Here is a 26,000-nt window from a genome sequence, read left to right as displayed (position 1 = left end):
GAGCACTTGGAAGTGCTTACTGGGCTTTTTTCTTTCTTTTCTAAAACACTAGATAAAATTCAGCTGGAGATAAAAACAAGCAATCCCCGCCACTGCCCTGCCACACACATGCAGAAAAAAAAGGAAAAAATGTTATAAATTAATGACAGTTTTCACTGTGACAATCACTATTTTTTTTAATAATAAGCAACTTAGCAAGATTTTTACTACCATGATGAACTATGTAGAACTGCCCTATTGTTGTGTTTAATATAGAATGAGAATATTTTATTCTTTCTTCAAAACTATATTGTGTTTAGGCAAAAAATATGATCACAGAAATCAAAGAGAATATGGAGTATAAAAATATATCCTGTTGATGTTACAAAGCTATATTTCAAATACAAGGACAGCATAAACCCAGAGTGCAAAGTTCAAGTGTTTTTGGAGCGTCACAAGAATAACATTAAAGACCAATTCTTCACATGCACTTCAAAAACCTGAAGGTACCCAACAAATCTGAGAAACATTCCCCATAAAACATTAGTGTTTGTAATCAAACCAGCAATACACAATTCTACATCACTTGCTTGTCTCGATTTATAGTACTCGCTCTTCAGTTTTTATTGCACATATTTCAGCTCTTCCTTTTCTGTACACACTCAGTTTAAATAAAGCTGACTTCTCTCCAGAGACTACACAAACCCAGCTTTGCATTGGATAGCCTGTTGATTTACTCCATCTGAGTTTTAAAAAATGACCTCTGCAATTATTGTAGAAACGCGAGCAAAAGCTGGGTGAGGTAACTGGGAAAGGATTTCAGGCATGAAGCATTTTGCCTTATTTGGTAAATGTGGTTTGCAAGTCCCCAGCTGGTAACTTTGGTGAGATCATTGTGTGATGTGTTATGTACAATAAGGCCAAACTTTCATGTTTCTTTTTATCCATTGAGTACAGTATTTAGCAATATTTGTTCCAACGTTCGTTGACCTTTAGTACAACTTAAATCAGATCAAAGACAACAGAAGCAATTTTGTTTTTAAGACTTAAAAGGAGAGTTTTGTTTCCTCCTTACAATTCCATCTGTTTGTTTCATAAAATTATTTATTTTGGCCAGGAGGATTATTTTTTATCATTATCTACTTTCATTCATTCATTCAAAGCTGTGAATTCCTTTCTACTTGGGAAACGAATCCATGTTTACTGCTGGGATTAATTTTCCTGCATCTACGTTCACATCTATACTCCTGTGATGTAGGCGTGCAGGAGCTGGCATGCTCTTTCTGTGCTCTGTTTGGATTGTCCGGAAGTTGAGGACCATAAAACAAGCAACCCTCCCGCATTTTTTTTAAGTCTGTCAGAAAGCTGTCAAAGGAGAGTTTTAGATAGGTGTCTAAGATCAGTTATAAACACCAGAATGCATATTTTGTGAATTGGTTTCCTTGCTACCTAATCAAATTATAGCACTTGTTGTCCTTTAACTGAGAAAACTTAATGACCTTGCTCTAGTAGGTGCAGTGTAAGGTGTTTCATTATAAGCAGCATCTGTTACTCAAGGTTTGATACTTGTGTCCACTAGTTTTGGGCTATTTTAATGTCATCCTGAGCCATAGAGGGGAGAGGGCCGGGGGAAGGAAGCAGAAACAGAGACCAGGCCATGATAATTGATGGCCAAATGTTTTGAGTTAAAATGCAACATAGTTTCCCAAAAATAGTTACTACAGACTTACCTGATCTCTTTTTTCGTAACATACTCTGTAGGCAAGGAAATGGAGCAGATCAAGACTATTCCATTTCAGCAAGGCCTTTAAAGCAGTCTGCATGAGACGCTGTAATTTAGTTTAGATGGGGGTTAGTATGAGAAACCCGATCTGTGTAAGGGTCTGGCTAATGGGGAAAGGGCAATGAGTTCCGCTGATGGGAGAGATTGTCTGGTTAGGGAGGAGTTACTCATTAGAAGATCCCAAGGGGCAATCTGAGATTGGTCTGTTGTTCTATTTCAGTAAAGGCCAGGTAAAAAAAAATTTTGTGGTGCTGACACAGCTTGGGGTTGCAGTAGGTTGGGGGTATTGCCAAGATGGAGAAGGAGGACTGGAGGATTGAGAAGGAAGCATAAGGTGGAATGACTGAGCAGGAGAAACTGAGGCTACTTGATGGTCACCATACAACTGCAAACCAAAAATTTGCTTTACCGATAAAAAGCTCAAGTGGCAGTCTCTTTAGATATTATTGTGTTTAAGTATCTCTCCCTGCTAGATAGAGAAGTATCGGTTTTCTTTAGGTTTTCTTTTACTTATATAAATTCTCAGGTTTTGGATTAAGCTTGTGAACTGTAAAACAGTTGTAAATTTCATTTGTAAATACATGTAATTCCAAGGTGTTAGTCCTAGATCATTTTTATCCGAGAAATAATTCAGAATATGTTGTCTAGTCTTATATCTTTTTAAACTAGTATTGACAGATGGAAGAACTGAGAAATTAGCAAGCTAAGCTGAAAAAAAAAATACTGGTTTTATAATAGTAAATTTTATTTGTCACAGTGGAAAGAAAATTTGACATTTTGAAAATTTCTTCATATTAAATATTGTTTAAAATGTTTGTTATTTCATCTTGGTTTTTGCTGTTTCCCTCTGGGTTTCAGGTTCTGGCTATAGAGTCTTCTGTGAATTGACCTAGATCCTAAAATTTGAAGTAGATGGACTGTTGCTTTATCAGCTGCATTTGTCTACTTTTCCCTTGGTAATTTGCATTTAATGAAAATGTATAGTATAAAAATTATTTTTAAAATAAATTAAATGTTTTTTCACTTTAAAATAAGTTTATAAATTCAAATAAATGTACGGAAATAGGAAGCTGTGAAAGACCTGCATGAATTAGGTGTCCTCTATTAAAATCTTTTTTTTAAAAGTAGAAAATAATTGTAGTGTTATGGTATAAGTAGCTGTTGCTTCTTTTATGCTTCTGTATGTGAAATATTTGGGAAGTCTCAAAAACAGTGGTTGAAGAGCCACACAGTTCATCTTTTCAGCCAGTCTTATTTCCTTCTGCTGAATGCCAAACCACTAAGCTGGGAGATATCTCTGGCTGAGCACCTGGATCCAGAGGTTTTTTAAGCGACTAATCTACTTGGGACAGCTCTTGTCATTCTGCAAATACAGCAAAATTACTTTCTCATTGCCGTTTACTTCAGTTCAATAACTGTTTTGTTCGAAGTGGAGAAATGTTTAGGAAGTTAACAGCAAAAAAGAGAACAATCCTAAAAGTTTCTTTCACTTTTAGTGTATTCCTTTAAAAAAATCCTTGAGCAAAAACTCAAATCTCATAAAGATTATGAGGACAGTCATAAAAAACTGTCAGTTCAATCCATTAACTGCAGGTGTTTGTTAGTAAACCAGTTAGTATTATGTGCAAAGTCTGTTTCAATAAATTCGGCTAAATGCATTCTTTCTGTTAAAAGTTAGTATGATTAGCTGGCTGTCGAACTAAAACCAGTTTCTGAAGCTGTGTTTTTTCTGCACTTTAATAAAATTCTAATTTGCATCCACAAGAAAACAGGTATAAATTAAGGGTAAATAAATTAGTTCTATAAAGTAAATAGGAAATGTAATTTACCGTGTTCTGCCATAACATTTAAGAATTAAGTTTTAGAATAAATGTGTCAATTGGTGGAATTGCTTAAGTGAGTATGCAGTATATTTTTGTTGTCAAAAAGAACCATTTCTTTTAAAAAAATCTACAATTAGTAAAACAAAAAAAAACCTGCAAAATAACAAAAATGCAAGAAAACATGCACATTTTCTAATTAAATTAAGGCATTCTCCTTCCTAATTTAAATAAGCCCCTGTAATCTGTGTCACAGGAAGGGAAGGTTGCATCCTGACCCCACACAGCTACTAGAACCCTGCTGGACTCCTGAGCCATGATTAAAAGTATGAGCAAGGATGTTCACCTTCAAACTTAGTTCACAGTGAACTTCTTATTGAGTGCTTCGAGGCACAGAGGATTTAATGTTCTCAATTAAAAAAAAAAAGCAAACTTTTGTCAGTCTCAGTAGGATACAGTAGCTCTACACATTTATTATGTCCTTTCCAGCCTTGCGTTCAGCTGCAGCATGGAGAGGATTACGTTCCACGCCTGAAAAACAGGTCTAAAGGTTGTTGATGAGACTTTTCAAGAATTTTCAAGGAGGATTTAAGAGAAATATCAGAAGTGGCCAACTGTCTGTGGCACAGAGCAGGACAGGACTTGGAGGAAGCAGAGAGTTTAGTATTCTGCTCCCTGTACAAGGTCTCAGTCTTCATTCAGCTAGTCAAAGGCACCTACTTCCCCTGCCCCCCTGCACTCAAAATAAGACTCCACCCTGAGTTTTGGCATCCTTTATCAAACCAAATTCATCATGTTTTCAGAAAGGCAGCTGCATTCTCTTACCCTACAGGGATTACTTCAGAGTTGTGATCATGGTTGGTGCATAGTGCCACAGCTGTACCAAACACTTTAACACTTAAATCATGAGGCTTTTTATGTGGGTATAAATTAATCTGTTAATTTTATTCTGTTACGTGTTGGGGTTTTCTTCAGCAGTCAGGGAAAAATCTCTTTCTCTGTTGCTTCCCTTTCTTCTATGGTGTATTTAAGATAACAGCATAAAAATAGATAGATTACATTTGGGCATTACTCAGATGATGTCTGTGGGTCTTTATTCCACACCTATGGCAGAGTTGCATTTTCTGTTCTAAATAGAAAATCATTTGATTGGGACACTTGGCTGTATCGCCATAGGTTTCCTCTCACCCAGTATCTTGTTCTATCCCTGCAGCAGGTTCTGCAGGGGCCTGGGAATATACAAACTTACGCTCTCTTACCATTGTAGTAATCTCGCTTCTGGCAAAGTGAGTATAAAATAGCTCTATTCCAAAGTGTAGTGGGTGATAGTAGCTGGAAAGTATCACTTCCATACTGTAACAAAAGATGGGCATCATGACTTGAAACTATCTTGAAACAAGATAGATTAATCTATCTTGGTGTAGTTAGGGCAGCACCAAGAGCTCCATCTTTCCACCAGGTGAACAAGCTTCATTATTTCATGATCTTTCAGGCTACAGTAGCCACCACAGAACCATTTGTTCCTGTGGAGCTTGCCAAGAAGGGGTGGTCTCAGATGGTTGTTTTGATGAGAAAATCATCCCTCCCCGAGAAGTAAACTGAGAGCACTGGTTGAGCTTAACACCACCACTGGGGACGCATGACTCTTCACCCTGAAGTGATAGTTTCTGTTCCTTTATCAGTGTGGTAAGAGAGACTCTGAAAATAGATTCTTTCAAAACAAAACAAAATCACTTCTGACATTAACCCCAGACTGTTTCCTTTTTTTCCTGTCTGTAAACAGCACAGCTTCCAGTTGTGTGTATTAATAAAAAAGCTTTCTCATAACGTGCCTCAAGTTCTTCCTCAGATCAGCATTGCGGTCCCATTCCAATGACGTGGAAGGTGGCATGGGACTGTGAGCTGTGCTGAACGTGCTGCTGGCACGCTGAACTCAGCAATGTTGGCTGATTGGTTGGCATGGACGGGAGAGACATTCCCAAAGAGTGCTTCAAAAAGAAGTTATTACTTAAGAAAGAGATATTTTTATCTTCTACTTTTAAAATAAAGCAGCAAGTATGTGATGTTATAAGCTAGTCTGTCAGAATTGCTTTATTTGAATGACATTATGTTCCTTTGCAGCTTTTTTTGCACTTTCTTTGCTTTAAGTGCACAAAGGAAAGATAGTTGCTAACCGTGCAAATGAAATGGCCTCTTCATACCCATTTTAGTTTACTGGTGTACTGGGACATTCCTGAAATATACTTCATTTGTGAGGGGCTCTAGCATAGGAAAGGAGACACAGAGAACCTGAAGTGGCAGCATGTCTCCATGGGGAGGAAAGCAAGCCAATGCTGGTGAGAGGAATGTGGGCCAGGACAGCAGCAACATCAGGTGCGGGGTGCCAACAAGGCAGCTGTTTGGGGAATGGGTGATGGCCACTTAGGGAGATGGAGGAATGGACAAAGAGAATGAGTGATGGTAGGAAAGGGGCAGTGGTGGAGATCAAGAGAAGTTGTTGAATAGTGTAAAACAGTTTTAAAAATTTGATGTTCTTTTTGTAGTTGAGGAGCTCACCGCTCTGACTGTTACGATGAAAGTGTGAGCCTTACTGTCAAGTGCAAAGATCATGCTTACATAAGCTATTGTGCCTGTAGCACCCTATGCCATGATTACACGCCACATAGCTGGAAAACGTATATTTAGCATTTCAGTGCACTTACAGTAGTAACTATAGAGCCAAGTCTGTCTTCTCTGCCCTTAGTATAAGAACTGGAGAATCAAGAAAAACAAACCTTTTTTCACTGTTGGCGCGGAATTGGGTAACAGGTTGGTATGACTAATGAACTTGAAAGGACAACTGGCTGTCTACACATGGGTGAAGCTGAGAGATTTGTCCCTGCTTAGTCTAGGTGCTGATGTGGAAGATTAGGCAAAAATTGGAGCTGCCTGTTTCCCATGAGTAAGAGCAATCCACTTCAGTATGATCCATTGGAAATGTTGCTTTCCTTCTGTCCGCACAGTCCATGTGTGGCACTGTTTGTATCGAAGAGTCAGCTACAACCCACCAGACATATGCAATGGTGTTATGTTTGTCTTTTCTTGTAAACTTTATTTTCTTTTTGTTTGCCCCACTTTGTTATCTGAGCTGAAACTAGATAATGAGAAAAGATAGAACTACTTTGTACTCACGAAGAGAAGGTCTCCTCTCTGGTCTGATTTTGTAAGCATTAATGTCAACAGGTTTCCGTGGATAATGTTGCAAGCTCAGTAACTTCAGCGTTTTGAATATTCTAAATCACAACATGTGTTATTGCTGATTGACTTTTATTTTTTAAAAATAGCATGCCCAAAATCTGAGTTGGGTTCTTTCCTTTTATCATTGGATTTTATCATTATCATCGTTTTATCATTATTATAGGATTGGGTTGTATCTCCTGTTGTCATTTACTTTCTACTCAGCATATATAGCTATACTGATTTCTGACAAATATCTGCATTGCTTATGATGTGAGCAGTTTATTCCATATGAATTTTGATGAAGTGTACAGAGGTAATTCAAGCTTCTTTCTGAATTCCTAAAGAGCATGGGTAATTTTCTTTTTTAAATCATGTAAAGTCACAAGCTTTTGTACAGGAACAGGAGATCCTCTTGCTGTTATGATAAAACATTTTCAACTTCAGAAAACTACCCTAAACCTGCTTCAGAGAAGAGTTTAAAAAATCTGTTTCTGCTGTTCTAGGGAACCTCTTCATATTATTTAAGCCATAACATGCTAATATCCCAAGTAAGATATTCCAGAAAAAATCCTTCATATTTAGTAGACAGTAAACAATGGAACTAGATTACGTGTGTAGACTTACCAGTCCTGCTGTTTGGGCAGGGATTTAACAGATTCCCAGACATCTAGCAGCTACTTCTGGAATCAACAAATGCCAAATAAACTCGAGACAACTCTGCAGCTGAATAACAGGGAATTTAATGTGTCCTGCTTAGCAACCTGCCAGTATTGGCAGGTTTGCATGTCTTTTCACAGCAGTGCTGGGAACTTTTAATATTTTTTTCCATTTCAAGAGAGAATTTTTTGGAGAGAAACAAATGACATCCTACAAACACATTTGTTCATTTAATATTAATTGCTCCTTAATTTGAACGGAATTTTAGATCTCAGAAATAATGAAACTTTTCTGCTTTTTTTTTAGCCTCTACTGGTAAGTACCTCCTGTCTGTATGCATCTGATGGAATTACATAGGGAAGTATTAGGAAATGGCTGTAGGATTCTCCTCTTCCAGGAAACACATTTGAAAGTACCTGATCTGTCATCAAGTGTCTGTCAACAAGTGTCTGTTAAGGTATTACAGAGGGAAAAGAAAATTTTCTTCAGAAGTTTGTGAACCTGAAAGTAAATTATCTCTTGCAGGGTTGTTCAGTATTTTACACAGATGTGAACTCCATCCTAAACTTAAATTATTTTGGGTTTTTTTTAAGTATGTTTTAAATTTATGCATATCTCACCTGATTTTAATTGAAGTTATTTTTTAAACTGCCAGTTTTTAATATCTGTCTTCCTGGCTTTAGTGCTGCTAAACACTCTTGTATTCACAGTTTATTGCCTTGTTATAGTTCATAGTTGCAATATGTTCTTTTTATTATAATTATTTGTGTGTTACACCATATTCTTTTCTAGATATTCATGGTTTGTATATGGTTGTTCTTTTTTAGTAAAGAATTGACTTAAAGATTTATAGTTGTTAGGATATTTAACTTTCTACATGATGCATTCAGCTTCAATTTGGAAGTGTTTTCACGAGCAGTTATGAGTAACAGAAGTCATAATTCATGACTATATTAACTCTATTTCATATTAAGCAGCAATAATTTCTTTATAAACCATGATATAACTTTATTCCACTTCATATTATTTGCTAACAATGCATAAATTATGCCCCTTAACCTCCTAGCTCTCTCACAGATTTGGAGAAACCCTATAGCCTCACAATACATTAAATTCAGATGCGGGGGAGGAGGAGGAAGGAGGGACTTTTGTATCCCCTTTTCACTTTTCCTTTTGGAAAATCTCTTTTGGCCTCATAACTGAACTGTGAGCATTCACATAACAAATCAAAATCTCTACCAAAAGAAATCCTCCCCATCCAGACATCTATCAAAATACAGTCTGTGGTGTCAGATGCCTATGATAATTTCAATTTTATTAAAACCAAACAAAAACTACGACCCCCCCCAACCCACCAACCACCTCCATGAGAATTCTAAGCAAATCCTCAGGCAAAATAAAATGGAAGTGAATCTATTTCTTTTCTCCTCCAAAGAAAAGTTCTGAGACTCTGAAATCTCACATTTTCCAGGAAATCCACAGGATCTGAGCTCTTATGAGATTTTCCAAAACTAAGTTTAGTTTATTTTCTAGTCTACAATTCTGTATTTCTCTGTCCTACTGCTTAGTAAGAGATAATCCCCCAAATTTACAACTCCAAACAAAATTCCAATAACTTTGTAGAAATACATTTTGAATTTTTGTTTGAAAGGTAATGAAAAAAAGTGGCTTTGAAAAATATATTTGAAGTCTAAAACTCCACCAGTGAACCATCTCCAGTTTGTTATTTTTGCAGTTATTGTCAAAGAGAAAGAAAGGGCATGTGGCTTTATTGATCTCAGCAGAGTTTACCATAGCCTTCGGTTTCTTCCACTGAAAAACATGTCTGACTTGATCTATATTCAAGTCTTACTATTGCATTTCTGTGCCAGCTTCTACAGTTTCTGCATCTCAGCTTGAGTTGGTGAGAAAAATGTGTGCTAATTTTGGGTGGGGGGAAAAAAAGAAATCATCACAGCCATGTTTCACAATGTTCACTTGTTTCCTAATTAAGTAAGGGAGTCTCATTGAAATTTTTTCTCCAAATGGTTTCTTTGCAATGTTTTCTATTTTCATTTCCTTTCTTGATCCTTTTAAAATCACCTCTTACAAAACATGTTTATTTTATGGTTACGCAAGGATATTGTTATTGAAAATGAATCTGAGGTAAATGTGCAGGGGTGTTTTGTTTTAAAGATTAGCATGTTAAAGTTTAAATACAAATCCTGGGATAAACAAAGAGTAAAAATATTTTGTTTAGGGACAGATGTAAGATTTAGCGAAGATATGCTAATAGATAAGCATAGCACCAAAAGTCATTGCAACTAGAAAATACGGAAAGAAATTAAAAGGGTGGCACAAGCTCTTTATGAAAAATAGAGAGGCGTGATTTATATAATAATTCTGAAGATAGATATAACATTTTTTACATAAAATACTGCACACATAGTGGCAAACTTAGACCATTAAAAAAAAAAAAATCTGTTTTCTTGATGTTCCCACTGGAAAAGAGAAGTCAGTTTTAAAATATAACAATTCTTTCTGCTTTACATCCAAAAATACAACTTGTGGTTCAAATTTGTAGGAATCATGCCAACGATTCATTGCATGCATATGAGTAGTTACAGCATGGAATCCAAATCTTTCTGAACAGAAAAAAAGTTCTGTGACTCAATTGAGTCACCTTTTTAATAACTGATGTCTGATCATTTCACAGCCCACAGATATCTGTAAAACAAGAAGGGTAGGAGAAGATCTTATGAGTTAAACTTCTAACTTGCACATCTATAAGTGGTATCTTGAGCAAAATTTATTTCTGAAAAGATAATTTTCTCTTTTTTGAGATAGTCTAATTAGTTTTGAAATAAAGCTATAGAGGAAAACTAAGCAGAGGGAACAAAACCAGGAATTAAACCTGGATCTGGTACTCTGTGGCTTGACTCTGTCAAGAGGGTACTAGAAATTAGTAAGACTCTATTACATGCTAGAAGATGAGCATTTGGCTAAGGGCTTTCCTAATGGGGTTGCTGGAAATTTGAATCATTTAAAGCTGTAAATATTTTTTAAGTGATTTAAGGCTTAGTGACCTAATGCACCTGAGAATGGTTAAACAACTATAGAGAGACCTTTACAGTGCTTAGAGTCTGTAGAACTTGGTCTATACAAAAGGTATTGATGACTTGCACGAGTGTAAAATATGTCAAGGATTAGTATTTTGTAATTTCTCTTTTTCTGTGTTCGGATTTTTTTATTGCACCTCTTAATTATCTCACATGTTTTTTTTACATGTTCTAGCTGATATTTTGAGAGGAATGACTGATGAATTTCCAGGGCAAAGAGAAAGGATGAGGATGACTTGCAGGAAGGATGTGCAAGGAAGAAAGTTAGCTGGAGGCTGAAGGGAATAAGAGACACAGTGCAGAGGTCAGGAATAGCATCTTCCTAATGGCTGCATACGTTATGCTTTGTGTCATGGCTGGTGCTGTCTGTTCTGGTAAACAGTACAGTTTGAGCTTTCCCATCCAACCACATCTTTTTTCTTCTTGGGGTTGATCCAGTGTTGAATATAGAGGCAGAAGCAATCTGTCTCCTAAGCTTTTAGGAGATAGTTTCTCATGGAAACTTTCTTTGTAAACCTCCTGGCATGTGGAAAAGCAGGATTCTCAGTCTCATGGGCACAGATTGCTGGGACCAGGATTCAGATGATTAATTTGGGCAGCAGCTGTGTATAAGAGAGTGTTTTGAGGATTGCAGAAGAAAAGGCTAAAACTGGAATGAGGTAAGTCTGTGGCTCCACTTAGGATGCGCCTGTGTGCTGTGAGTCACCGGCTGAGTGTGCGAGGTGAGAGTTATCTTGGCATAAACTGAAGTGTTTCTTCTCTTCCAGAACATGAATCACCTGCTTCTGAGTGTATGATTTTTGTTAATTTTATGAAGTAAACAGTTTTCAGAGGCTTCAGTACATTCAAATATGTGGTTTTTACTGGACTAGCAGAGGACCTTTCAAGCGAAGGGAACTCACTTACCTGTTGGGGCCAGTATTTTGTAGTCTTTTCCCATAAACATGTCTGAGTGATCAGTACAGTGCCGGAAACATGGTCCTGCTGTCATTGCAAACTTACTCCCAGAAGTGTCACTGAGTAAAGACACTAATGCAGTCAAAACTGCCAAGTTTAGTCTTTATTCTCAGTCTGCTTTGGTTTATTCTCCATACTTTGTCAGCTTCTAGCTTTGAGGGGAGAAACTTTGTTGTGTTGAAATCTGGAAAAAAAGAAGTTAATAGGATGTACTGTCCCTGGAAACATTGCGCTTGGGCCAGAAGTTGTCCTGGTATCAAGGAAGCTCCAAATTCTTAGTTTTCTCTTTAACTTAACTGGTGTACAAACTGTGAAGATAGTGGTTGAGCGGATCTATTACAGCGGAGAGGTGCAGTCTGGGAGGGGATTGGCAGTGCTGGCAGAAGACCAAGAGAGCCTTCAAATTCTGCATGTCCTCACGGATGGTGCCACGGAGATCTTCATGAAGCTTCACATGAGAGAGGAGATGCCTTGCAACCACAGTTAGTTCATCTGAGGTTTTTTTTTCCTTGTTCTTGGTGGAATTGTATCTGTTTAGATGTGATAAATTACTTTCTGTGTTTTCCTTTTTACATATAAAGAGAATAGATAATGTGGTACGTAAGTCACAGGTTTTGTTGTAGATGTTAGCACAAAATATAAGTGGCTGGATTTGGTGCGCTGGGTACCATATTAGATGTGTGAAAAGATCTCTCTTGGCATTGATGTGCATTTGATATGCTGTGTGATAAAAGAGGACCTATTTCAGATGGCCACCTCCCATTTTCACGCCTTTCTCTTTGACGCTCACTGAGCAACTTAGACTTCCAGACCCTTTTCCAGATCTTGTTAGTAAAGGTTATGTTTATGTTAATGTGAGCTCAAGAGGCTGATTAAACTTCAGATCATCCATTACCTGTATATAGGCTTGATTCTGAGACAAATAGTTCACGAGGCAAGAGGAATACCTACTGCTCATATCAAAAGTCTGTTAGAGAAGGAATTGATGCTGACCTGGCTGGTTGCGTGATTCACCATCTGACACGGGTAATCCTGCAGGAGCTTTGCCCGTGGCTCCATGTCTTATTCATTGTCAGGCCTCTGAGGCAGCAAAGGCAAGCACAGTGTCAAGCCCAGATGTACAGTATATGTCATCTGCACCCAGGCCTTGTTGTCAAAGGCTGTGACAAGTTACCTTCTGAAGTATATGGTCTTCTGGGCACGGTATCCACCACTGAACTCTAGCAACTTGTGACCAAAGACAACTGGGATCAGGCAGACTCCATTCAGTGACGTGGAAAAAAAAATTAAAAAGTAATTCTCTTTGCATTTTTCATTGCATCAGCTGAGTTTGCCTTTGACTTGGGGATTTCCACAAGGTAGTGACTTTGCCACTTGTGTCACTTGGATTTTAAAATAATACTTTTTTTGCTGCAGCACCTTAACATTGTCTCAGAAGGTAAGACTGTATGCAACTAACTGCACCTTTTATTCAAAAGATATCTGTGGTGTGTGATCAACTGAACTGAATTTCTGTTTGTGATTGAAGGAGATGTAGAGATACTCAGGTTTCTCTTGCTTGATCATAAAGACCTGACACTTAAGTATTCCCAAATAAAACTGTGGCTCTGGAACCGACCTGTGATTTCAGTCCCACAGAGGTTATTTCTTGGCTGTCAGTCATTTGGAGAGTCTTGCCTTCTGCCTTCTCTCTTTCTTTTAAGAATGTGTTTGGGAAAGATTTTGGAAGACAATTGATATAGCTGCTTTTTCCTTGCTAGGCAAAATACAAGCTTTTTTTTTTCTTTATTCCTCTTTGCTTTCGTTTCCTCATAGCTGCATAGCTGCAATTAAATATAGAAGGCATTGGGAATTTTTCTGTATTGTTCATTAATATTTGGTTGGGTCAAGTCCCTTCTTTTCCTTATGATGTCTTTTGAAGATATTTCTATTGTGAGGTAATGAGAACATTAAATTGTGCATATTTTTCATCCTAAATATATTTAAACTTTTTGCTGGTTAGAAAGTATATGGTGTGTTTTGTAATCTAGTATAATTACCATCATGAACTTTAGTCACTGGAGCTAATCAGTAAGTGGTTTGTTGTTACAGCTGGTTGATAAGTTTTCATTCTTGGCATTAAATTCTTCCTTCTGTTTCTTATTTCTCTAACTGATCTCACTCATGCTATAACAAAAAAACCCAGGGTGGTGCTACAAGGCAGGGTGGTTATTTGTTTCTGTATATAACAATTTCTAGGGAGAAAGGGGTCAGGAAGAGTTCTGAAGATGACCTGATGTTACTGTGTTATGTCCAGTGATTAGTTTTTCCACCATTAATAGCTTTTGCACATGTGTAAGTGGGACTTGTCATCTTGAGTTTTCTTTGTTTTTTCAAAATACTCAACTTGTTAACCATTAGAAAGAATCATTAGGACTTACCTAAGATTGTAAAAATCACTGGCAGAAAGTTGCTCTTAATTAGAAGTTATATAACTTTATAATTAAAAATTCTATTTTTATCATTAATAATACTCTGATGGGATATTTAATTTAACTCCTTCTCCTATTTCCTAAAATTGGTCACTTCTTGAAAGATGGAAAACCTTTTAGGAAAGCTGTCTTTTTCTTAAATTTCAGATTTAAATTTCAGAATAACAGATTTTAAAAGATTTGAAGTACAAATTCTAAATTAGATTACAGAAAATAAGATGGTTCTTAATTTACTCATAGAAATAGCTTTCTTTTGTATTATCATGTATTAAAGTAGTCTTATGATAGAAAAGTGAGGATTGTCTGCCCATCATGGGAAAAACTTAAGAGGAGTGGGAAAGGAAAAAGGCAGGATAAGTCTTTAAATGAGACAAGCTTAAATATTCAGACACATCAAAACATTATTGGAAACAGACTTTTGGACCAATTTCCTTTTGCAACCACGTATGTGCTCTTCCATCATCCTTGTATTTTAAGAGTGTGGGTGGAAAATAAGCATATTAGTCTGAAATGCAATGGATAGGCCTAGAGCATCATCAGATTTGTTATACTCGCCTACCTCTTTCACAGTGTTTTTATTCAACAAAGACAGTGTGACAGGTAGGTACATTTATAAAACTTGGGCGAGATTATTTTGCATTATATGTCTGCTTAGCAAGATACCACCTACATAAAACCTCATGTATATTTTTTATGGGAAACTATGTGAGTCTCTTGTGTAGGTTTATTATTTATGGGAAAAATCCTGCTTAATATCACATTTAATACTTGAATCAGTCCTCATAGTATCTTCAGGCCCAATTCAGAATTAAACTCTGAAAACATTGGAACCAACAAAAATGGCTTTATAACCATGTGTATTTTGGCACTTACTCTTTCTTTTAATTCAAGTTAGCTGTGATATTTAGTCAAATACTTTACTTTGTTTTGTTTTTCAGGATGGGAAGAAGAAGTTTGACAAGGAAAGTGAGAAATATTATTCCATCCTAGAGAAGCACTTAAATTTATCAGCAAAGAAGAAAGAATCTCATTTGCAAGACGTAAGCACTAAACACACTCTTACCCAGTTTAACATTTGCATAGAGATCATGATAACAAACTGCTTCTCTTCAAGACATGCTGTATTTTGTTTATGTGAAATTGTAGTGATTTCTTGTAGTCACGCTTGTTGTGAATATTAGTTCCTGAGTGCAATTAATATGACTCTAATAAGAGTTGAATATTTTAACAAGGCAATATTCTGTGTCCAACTTTGTGTACTTCAAGTACAGCTAAAGTTTATTGGTTGCAACAACAGAATTGTATTACTACAATAAAAATGTGACTTTTATAAGGCATATGTGGAACATTTGAATAATTAATTGCTTTTTTTGCTATTTAATTTATTACTTGATGAAATTATGCTTCTGTTTCACATAAATTCTAATCTTGGAGACTGAACTGAGATCACTTTAGTGATGCTTTTTTATGCTTCTGTTCTCTTCTTTTTCACCTTATTCTGAGATCGCAGCATCATGCCCTGAAATTGTATCCACAACTTCAGCTTTGAAGAGTCTGTATGGCTAATTCTTCTCTGTTAAAATAAACAAACCATGAAGACTTGCAATTTAACAGGAGGATTCCAGGTTTTTCTTTGGATTCTACCAGCTTTTCAGTATGCTGGTAAAAATAATTATGACTTGTCTTTGAGGAAAATTACAGTAAACCCAGCAATTTGATATCAATGACAGTTTGGAATTTGTGCCAAAAGTAGTTAAAAATTATTTTGATGGGATTACTCTTGTCATGGTGACTCTTAAATCATGGGGATTAGTTTGCAGATGGAGTTTTCAAAGAAGATGTGACCATCACTCAGTCACAAATTGTAGAATTTTTGTTTCCATGTTTACCAATAATACTATAATTCAAATCAAATGAGGCTTAGCAATTCAAAATTTGTAATAATGCTTGTACTCCTGAATTGCCATTGCTGTCTAATAATCAGTCTAGATAAGACATTAGTTATGTAGGATTGGTTAATTGTTCCCTTTGTATGTCAAAGTTTTATATGTACAGCTTTCACTTTCCCTAAATATTCTGTGTATTGATGAAGCAGCAGTTCTGTTAGAGGCTAAAGACCAGCTGAGAAAAAAAAAAAATATTGTAAAAATGTGGAAAAGTGAACTTAAGCACCACTTTACCCTAGAAAAGAAATAAAATAAAATAAAATATTTTACTCTTGAGACATGAGAATAATTACAGTCTAAAAACAGCAACTGAAGTGAAAAGTAACAACTGTGAATCTAATAAACTGTGGTAGAATAACAATGGATTTGGCTCAAGTATATAAACTAATGGAAAACCAGGATAAATTTTTCCACTGTGTCCTTACGTGACACCTCTGGATTTAAAAATCTTGTAACTGAAGCTGAGGTTTCTGGATTTTCTGGATGCCCCACTTGTAAAGAATCTAGGGCATAACTTGTCGTTTCTGTCATCCCTGTTTTTATGCAGCTGTAGATGTGCTGAATCAGCAACATAGGTGCACCGTAAGTAGAAGGTGCTGGATCATGTCCCAGAGTGGTGACACCTGATTCTGTTCAGCTATGTACCACTGCCTTTGTGATAGACCTTTTGTGAAATAAAACACAGAGTAGCAAAGAAAACAGTAGCCAAACGCACTATATGAATGGCACATGGCAGAGTTAATTCTGTGGTAAAGCACTTGATTATTGGAATTTTGAGAGCTTTATTTCTGCTTCATAATATTAGGTTTTGTACTTAATTTCCTGATTAGGTTTTTATAGGAATGGGAAGGAAGTGCTAGTACTGAATCATTTGAAACATATTGTTGAAGCCCATGCTTTGAAGTAGTGCTAGAGCATTGCACTAAGGAAGTGGATGAATATTGTTAAGAGCTGTGTGGCCAAATCATGATAGTAGCATATCCTTAACTAAAGAAGCGATGTTAATGATATATGGTACTATTGATGACCAAGTCCTGCCTGAAGGAAAACACTGACTTTTTGCATTTGTACTGTTAAAAGTACTAAACCTCTCTTATGATGTGTTTGCTGTTTTAATGTTTGCTATCAAGGAAATTTGTTATTTGTTATTTGTAATGCTGGAATTGAACTAGAGGATATACACAACTGGCATACATCAAAAATAGCTAGACTAGGCTTACTTATATTGCTGATACTTGATAAAATTTCTTTTTGACCTAAGACCAAAACCTAAGTAATGCAGCCCAAAAGGGATTTGCTTGAGAAAATTATTTCTTACAAAGATGGATGAATTAAAATGAAATCTGCATCTCTTCTTTAGGCATTATCCACATGTTAGACTGCTTGTCTGTTAGGTCTCTCTCCTAAATGGCTTGTTTAAATTGACGATAAAAGCCTATTACTCTTTATCAGCTGATAAGAGTTAATTCTTTAGTTGTTTAGGCAGAAGACTATTTTGGTGCTGGATCTTCATGTCGGGTGGTATAATTCAGGCACTTCTGACAAGTATTGCCTTGTAGTTCTTGCATCTGAAAATTAAAACGTGAAAAATAATTGATTTATGAGGTTAAGGACTTAAATATGTTTATACTCCAAGAGCATGTGACTCACACTATGAAATAATAAGTTGCAAGATGTCATTGTTAAAGACAGTCTGTTTAAGAAAGAAAATACCGTCTGGGGAAGGTATTTGAAGCTGAGAAATAGATATATTTTGGTGCATGTGATACTCAAACATTTCAATAGAAATACTAATCTTCTTATCTCTCCTTAATTCTATCCTACTCGCTTCTATTTCTTTTTCTAAACTTTCCATATACCAGGGACAGAATTGCTGCCGCCTTTCTTTGTTTCCCTCCAGGGTCTCTTAAAAACTAGAATATTTAAGTTGCAAAAAAGAAGAGGAAATCAAAAAGGTGTGAGGGAAAGGCATGAGGCTAAAATGTGTAATGTTAGCTTCTTAAACTTGTGTTTATCTGTTTTAAGTAGGTATCCTAATTTTTAGGAAGAAAACTGAACCCCATGAAGCTTGTAAAGTAATCTTATGGAAGATCTGTTTGTTACTGACAAAATTGTTTTTAAAGCAATCATAAGAGTAAATTAATGTGATCTATATTTCATTTTGTCTTTTAGGCAGATACACAGATTGACAGAGAACATCAAAACTTTTATGAAGCATCATTAGAATATGTTTTTAAAATTCAAGAAGTACAAGAGAAAAAGAAATTTGAATTTGTTGAACCTGTAAGTTTTGTTTTCTTTAGAATGTATGCATTTAAAGCTGAAATTTTAATTTAAAATATGTATTTGCTCGCTTTTTAAAATTGTGATCGTAGGTTGGTTGTATATAGACAGACATTAAGATTTTGGCTTGGACACTTTCTGTGTTTATTAAAAGGTTTATGTATGAGTATCATATCTACTGTGAAGTGAAATGTCTGATGACTTGGAGTGTGCATAACATCTTAATGGGACAAGATGTAATATTGTGTCTGTGCAACACAGTGGATGTTTCCTAATGCCACGGTTTCATGGCTGAAATTTTAAGCCAGTTTTTTGATTTAAATATTCCATGTAGCCAGTGTATGCATGTTTTTCCAAGTTATACATGAAATAAAGTGAAAAATCATGTTTTGTGTAGGATAGGTGAGTTTATTTCTTTGTTGGTGGAATCATTTGTCTTTAGTTGACTTAGCACATAAAAGAAAGCATATGTTAACATGCCATAAAAGAGGAAGATACAGTTGTGTTCCAAAGTCCATATTTAGATCTGCTATATTCTCCTGGATGGTGTTTCTGCCCCCCATCCCTAACTATCTTCTGGGCCAGTCAGTACCAAAAGCTGCTTCAATATGATGTGCTAGCATATTTCTGTGGCATATTAGTACTATTACTACTGTTCATGTCATACAGGACTAGCTTGCCAATTGCCTTAGTTAGTACCTGTAGCCCTTGACAGAGAACTTCCAATGTTATCTATCCCCTCCCGTTAAGCATACTGAGCATAGCAGAGCATCAGTTGTGAAAGAGGAACATGACAAGTATAAATTTTTCTCTCTCTCCGCACCACCTTCCAGCTTCCTTGTAACTAACCAAAGCAGCACTCTTGGCTGTGAAACAGGTTGAATTACATCTCTTAACACCCAATGTCACCAAGAAGAGCTTCTCAGATGCCTCCTTTCCATGAGACGAGAATGTATTGTATAGTGAATGTTTGATGTTGATGCAAACTAATGAACCTGGATTCAGCAAGCAGTACTTAGAGAAATCCTATCTTTATGGCATACAGCTGCCAAATCTTAGAGACTAAAACTTTGCTCGGATTCCAAAATAAGAACATTTTTCTACCTGTCACAGATTAATCCAGAGTGTCTCTCTCTATCTACTGCTGCAAAACTCTCACATCCTGGAAGAATCTAGCAATCTTGACCTAGCTCTGAACCTGGTGTAAGACCTCCTTTAAAGTAATAGAAATTTTCTGTATTAAGAAGACTTTGTACATTGGGATATATTATTGTATAATTGCATATAGTTAAAATAGGGCATCCTTCATCCCATGTGCTAGACAGAGAGGAAAAATAAATTTGATTTTATATATTTTAGCTGGAGATACTGAGGTTTATCCTTTTGACCAGGAGCTGTCCCCACACTATGCCAGCCATCACAGCAGTAGCTATGAATTAGCAAAATGAAAGAGTGCTTTATCAACTCATCAGTGCTGATACTGAGCAAGCAAGCAGAGGAGGTTACTGGTAAACTCAGTCTTGTGGACCTGGGTATTTTTGTCACCAGGTGTACACATCCAGTAGGTAAAATTCACTTTTGAGTGGATCAGTTGTCATCCTGTGCCAGATCAGTAGGCATTTTAGCCCAGTATGCTGTTCGTTGCACACAGGTACGGGAAATACTCTGGTTACTGGGTAATGATAGCCCTTGCAGGCAGTGTCTTCTGGCTTCAGGTGTGATTTTTTTAATAATAAATCTGAATATAAATGGCGCTTAAATTATAACATCAGTTATAAAATTTTGAACCTTCAGTATTCTTAATTTTTTTGTTTCTAGTCTGTTGCATACAAAATGCTGAAATAAAAGCATTTGCTAAAACCCATAAGGCAAAGTATGCCAAGTAAATTATAACGCCATGAGACAAAGAAAAAAAAGTCTTCAGAATAGGCTTTCTAAAAATGCATGGTTTATGTAAGTGATGTTGGAAGTATGAGCATGTGCTCCTAGGTGCAAATAGATAACAACAAAGCCTAACACTTTAAAATCACGTATCAAAAGAATTGCCATATTATTCCTTTTCCTCTGTGTGCTCCACGGATGTTCAGATGCTAGAAGATGCCTGGTGGTATGTCTATATAGACGTTCCTCCTCAGGAGTTCTGCTAGTTGTGGGGCCTTCTAGTCCATGTGCTGCTCGTGTCTGATTTATCAGCTCAGTGTCACGTCTCCATATAATTCAGTCTGACATGTTACAAATAGACTCTTGGAAGGAGATTTTAACAAAATAAAAGAAAGGCTGTTAGTGCAGTGAAGGAGGAAATTGCGATGCCCGTGTGGAAGAAAGAGAAGTTCATGACATGGGAATAGAACTTCAAAAGCAAATGATCTGCTGGAGCTCCTTCCAAGATCTTCAGTTTGTCTATGCCAAAAGATAAGGATGGTCTGGGAACCAGAGTGGGAGAAGTAGCCTAGCAAAAACTGCCGAGTGGGTTACACCTGGACAATAGGACAGTAGAAGTTTGTAAGAGTGGAGAATGTTCCTTCCTGGAGGAGAGTGGGGAGACATTTTAAGGTACAAAATGTTAATGACTCATGCTCAAAATAGAGGATTATAATATTTAGAGTAGACTTCTGCCGCTGCTCAGACTCTGGATTTCTCTGCTGTTCTCTGTATCTAGTCTCAAGGAGTCATTGTGTACTAGAGTGTGAGTAACGGACAGCTGCCTATTTGTGATCCTCCTAGATCTTGATTTTTTTTCCCAAGGAAAAAAACCCCAACCTAAAGCTTTTCATACAGATCATGAATTTAAACTTTTTTTCAAGAATAAATTAGTGTTAAAATTCAGTTTACAGTGAGTTAAACAACAAAACAAAGGAAGTGACAATAATCTCTGCTCCTGGCTTTGCCCTTGTGGGCCCAGAGAAGATAGTCCAAACCAACGCAGCTTTCTGAGGGTGTTATGGTTGTTAGGAGAAATACAAACTCCTTCTGAGAGCTCCACTTTGTCCCTCAGCAATGCCAGGACTTCCTTGGCCTGTAAGAATCAGGGTGCAGAGCTCATAAGCAGTAACTGTCTGAAATGTGAGGGTGGTCCTTTAAACGTCGTGAAAGCACAGAAGTGTTTATTTAAAGAAAAAAACCAAACAAACAACAAACCCTGCCTGTAATTGCATGCAGTTCCATGAGACTTCACTGTGGATGTTAAACTCAATTTCCTCTTCCTTGGATTTTCTACATTATTAACTACATTCACTTTAATCTGATGGCTAAGTACCTTCTGGTGCTATCTACTTATAAATAAAATGAAACCAGGGAGACAGGGACTTCTGGCTGATGTGCTGCAGGCCAAAGGTTAAATTCCTCCCCTATCCGAAACCTAAGTACAGCCTTCTTCCTGTGAGAATGAAATGACCAGGCAGTCTTGAGGTCACCAGCTCTACATAAAAATAAATAAAGTTTGTTTCAGGTTCTGTGTTGAAATCCTTGTGCCGCTGGGGTAGTGACTAACATTGTATTACAGAGTTCAGGCCTTGCTTTTTATTGATGTGACTGATTAGATTTCAGATTGAGGTAACTATAAGCACTTGTTGAAATGAAAAATTGTTGATATGAACACATCAGGCATTGTCTGTGGTGCTTGGTGAAGCAGTTCACCGCTGCACTTGTGAAGACCACCTCAAAGTACATTCTGAAAACCTTTTTTGAAAGAAAAAAGGGCTGTTTTTCTTTTCTTTATTATTTAGTATAAATCTCTTTAGAATTATGAGCCTGCCTTTAGCAGCAGTGCCACTTGTAACACCAGCAACAGGAAAACCCCACTGTGAGCATAAGCCTAGGGCAAAAGTCCTTGGCTTTTAGATCTCCTCCATGCAATGCTGTGACTGTACCTGTCCTGATTATGAAGATGCCTTAACAGCACAGGCCCATTGGGTACAGGGCATTTTCTGATCCCTGTTCTTCCACCACTAGTGACACGTACATAGAAGCAAATACCATCCTCGGTGTTAGTTGTTTCAACACAGAATTTGAACAAGCTGGTCTAGGACTTGCATAAAATAAGCACTAATTAAGTTTTGCTTTTCTTTTATTCCTATTTTTCTAAGTGCTCAGAGAGTATTTGACCAAGAGAACCTCAAGGCCAGATCCTCTGCAATGCACAACTGCCAAAATGCCTGAGCAGTACTTTAACTAAAATGCATTCAGATTTTTCTGAAGGTTTTTTTCTGCCGTTTTTTTGCTTTCTGATAAATTCAGCTTTGCTGCCATCTTGTGTTAAATATTTTCCTCTTCAGTATTTCTCCGTGTACTCCATAAAAGCATTTTGTATGGTGGAAAATGGTTTTCTTTAAGTATTGAAGCTGAAATTTAAACAGTTTATAGTACATTCTCCAGAAGTGCTCTTTAAACTGATCTTTAAAGTTCAGGCATAAACTGACATACTGAAACTTTCTCCCACTAGTTCCTTTATTGTAATTTTGGTGTGCTCCAACATTCTGCTCTGGCTGCAGTTTTGCTGAGCACCCATATTGCTCCCTCAGTGCTGCTTTAGCTGAAAGGGGTGGGTTTACCAGCAGGTTCCTACTTACAGGTTAAGTTAATCCACATCCTTTCGACTGAAACAAGTCAGGGTAAGCACAGGAGTCCTTATGCGGCTGTTATCTGAAGGAGCTGTAGTTGGGGAGGCAAATGAGTAACTGGATCTAGACTGCTGGCAGGGGCTTTGTACAGCTGGAGCAGAGTCTTGGCTATAATTTAGTTACTTATTTTGTACTTTATTCATAAAAAAGGAAGATTAGTTTTCTTTCTTTTCTTTTATGTAATTCTTTCTAGAATTACATTATAAACCTTAAAATTGTAGAACTTTTTCTAGCTGTTTACATAATTGGAGATTTTAAGATAAATTGTTTTATTTGGACCTTCCTCAGAACAACTTGAATAACCAGTAAGAGACTTTCAGGGCCAGGTCCTTAGCTGAGATAATGGTTTTAGCTGGGCAGATGATCATGTAAAGCCGAGAGAGTTTACAGAAGCTGTGAAGACCTTCACTTGACTGTGTTGCCTTCATTGTTTGTTTGGTGGTGGGATGCAGTTCAGGAATTCACACCCATTGTAGAGGCCTCACAAATAGTGGCTTTTATGTCCAAGTATCTTCTCAGTTCTTCAGGCTCCATGACCTGGGCAGGTACCTCTGCCCAAGGCCAGGGTTTCAGCTGATCCTGCAATACCAGTAAAAAACAAGGGGGAAGTCCTCCCAGCCATGCCTTCGTGCTTCTCTTTGTGCCAGCACTGATAGTCTGTTAACCTCAGACTGCTTTAACTTGCTAATGCAGCAAAACAGCAGGCTTTCCGAGGCAGAGATGCTCACCGAAGGGCTTCGTGATGTCAGAGCTGGCACGAGGATGTGTGGGATGCATGACAAAGCTGCATGGCGAAAGGGAGGAGGAACGGGAAGGGGAGAGCAAGACGCAGTCTGGTAGCAGCAAGTCATCATGTTAGCTCCCCTGCCCAGAGAGCTGCATCCTTGATCTTGCTCTCATCTGTCAAGCTGCAGAAGTTTGCACATTAAATGTGTGGAATGTCTTGCAATGATGGAATAGAGGGGGCTCTAAAATTGCAAAATATTGTTTTAGCTATTCCCCTGAAATATGTGTCACCTTGGTGCAGTAGTCTCTTAGTGAGCAATAGGAAAGAGGGAGGCAGAAAAATTTAAATACATTTCTTCAAGTAGGGCTGAGTGTAAATTTAAAGAAAATATAAGCACAGTAAAAGCTACATTTTTAAGCTGTTTCACTTACAATAATATATGGGACTGGTAACACAAAGAAAAGTGCATTAAATACAAATGATGGCATTTTTGTTGCCTGAGTCTAGGCTACTTCAATATCAATGAAGAGAGTTAAATGTTTCTATTGGATCATGCATCTGATCCTGAAAGAGAGGTCTGAAAAAGAGAAAAGAATTATGCTCTTGAATACCTGTGGTTTTTTTACTGAGTTAGGAGGCAGCTGGACAGCCAGTTACTTAGCCTAGATGATGAGCTTTTCAATGGCTGTAATATACTAAGATAAATCTGTCCTGTTGTTATAACTTTTGTTATTGTACATGAAGTTAATATCTCTTTTTTTGTTGTTTTCTTTACTTGGTTGTATGTAAGTGAAATTATATATACAAAGAAAACAGTCCATAATAAAAAATTAAATGCCTGTTATTTAATAGCAGGTAAGAAGACTTACAGCAATGTCAAAATATTTTTTAAATTTAGAACTGAATAAGTTTAGAAGGCTTTTAAAGCTAATATGTGGTAGGAATGCATTAATTCAACAGCTAAAATAAGCATTCAGAAAATCTAGTTGCACTTTTTACTACTTAAACATCATTTTAAAGCAAATTTTAAAAAGAATTTTCAACTGGGTATGTACAGCCTTCAACTGTACTGTTGGAGTCAGTTACAGGCATACCAGATAGAGTTTGCATTTTCTTCAGAGCAGGAAGAAATAGTCTGGATTTCTTGTGTTGTATTAAGCTGTCCAAAACATACTTTCAAGAGTCTCATTTGTAGAAAATAGGTCATAGCTGAAGCAATTGCTATGAAGAAAGTGAAAAAATATTTTGAAGAAAAAGAACTTGAACTCTGAAAGTATGAACTAGGAAGATGCACACCATCAAAAACTCCAGCTAAAATACTGGACAAAATTACTAGGACGGTGAATTAAATTATTAGGAAAATGACAACCTCATGACACAAAAGCCTGTTTAACACCTCTCTCTCTTAAGGTCTGACCATGCATTCCTTGCCCAGCAAAGCTTTGCTGTTGTGAGTAATGAAAGCTTAGAGTGTTCCAGGAGCTAAGACACAGAATGTTTTTGGCTGATTGTTTGCCATATTTTGCTGCTGAAAACTGATAGAAAATCAAGTGTCCTTAGCTTTTGCTTTCTAATATTCACCTGAATAGAAAAAGTACATAGCAATTGCTAAGAACTACTTTTTCACTATTGCAGACAATACCTATTCCTTATAAGTTAGAGTATGTTCTGTTTGTGGTATAGAGCATTAAAAGCATGTGTTAAAAATGTATAATGCTTCTCAATTTTACCTTTTCAGCTCTTGGCCTTTCTTCAAGGATTATTTACATTTTACCATGAAGGGTATGAATTGGCTCAGGAGTTTGCACCATACAAGCAGCAACTACAGTTCAATTTGCAGAACGTAAGGATGATTTGTATTTACACCATTTTGTTTGCTAATTTAATTTCAGGATCTTAAAGTAGACTTGTAGCACTTTATTGGAACTCTAAATCTCACAATGTTTTAGTAAGATGAAATTAAATTAATATATGAATAAGTAAAAGTTATTTTTGGTAAGGTTAATGTAATTAAGATTCCTGTCAAAAATAACTTTGGAAAAAATAATCTTCAGATAGTCAATTTGTGATTTCCAAGTCAAAATTTTGGGAGCAAGAACCAGAAAAGCAGGACAGCAGCCAAGTTTTGATCAGCAAACACAGTAGTCCAGATAGGTTTAAACATGTGTAAGTGCTTTCTTGAGAGTGGGGCCTGTCTTCTGGAGTAAGTGGGTATCCCAAAACTGCTCCAGTTGGTATAGAATGATGCAGTTTGTTTCTTTAAGATCACAGATTGCCACAAAAAGCTTGTCCTGCTGTCTGCTAGCTTCCCACTGTATTTAAAGTATACTTGGGAAGCAGTTCTCTGGCTGTGCTCTGGGCACGAAGAGATGGTGGGGCCTTCTTCCACAGTAAGCAGCTCTCACAAGCATTAAGTTCCATCAAAAGAAAGGATCAGTTAT

The 26,000-nt window shown here is 36.8% G+C and overlaps 1 protein-coding gene across 1 annotated transcript in view; it reads left to right on the top strand.

Moving 5' to 3' along the window:
* ARHGAP42 (Rho GTPase activating protein 42) overlaps window positions 1-26,000 on the top strand; it is a 167,797-nt gene that overhangs the window by 95,225 nt on the left and 46,572 nt on the right. Inside the window, exons 5-7 of the mRNA XM_082001394.1 lie at window positions 14,923-15,024; window positions 18,103-18,213; window positions 25,298-25,402. Coding sequence (XP_081857520.1) covers window positions 14,923-15,024; window positions 18,103-18,213; window positions 25,298-25,402 — 318 coding nt within the window. The remainder of the gene's footprint in view (window positions 1-14,922; window positions 15,025-18,102; window positions 18,214-25,297; window positions 25,403-26,000) is intronic.

This window comes from Phaethon aethereus (assembly GCF_964289735.1).
Source record: "Phaethon aethereus genome assembly, chromosome: 1".
Lineage (NCBI taxonomy): Eukaryota > Metazoa > Chordata > Aves > Phaethontiformes > Phaethontidae > Phaethon > Phaethon aethereus.
Note: the sequence above shows the minus strand (reverse complement) of the source record. Positions and strands in the feature narration are given on the sequence as shown.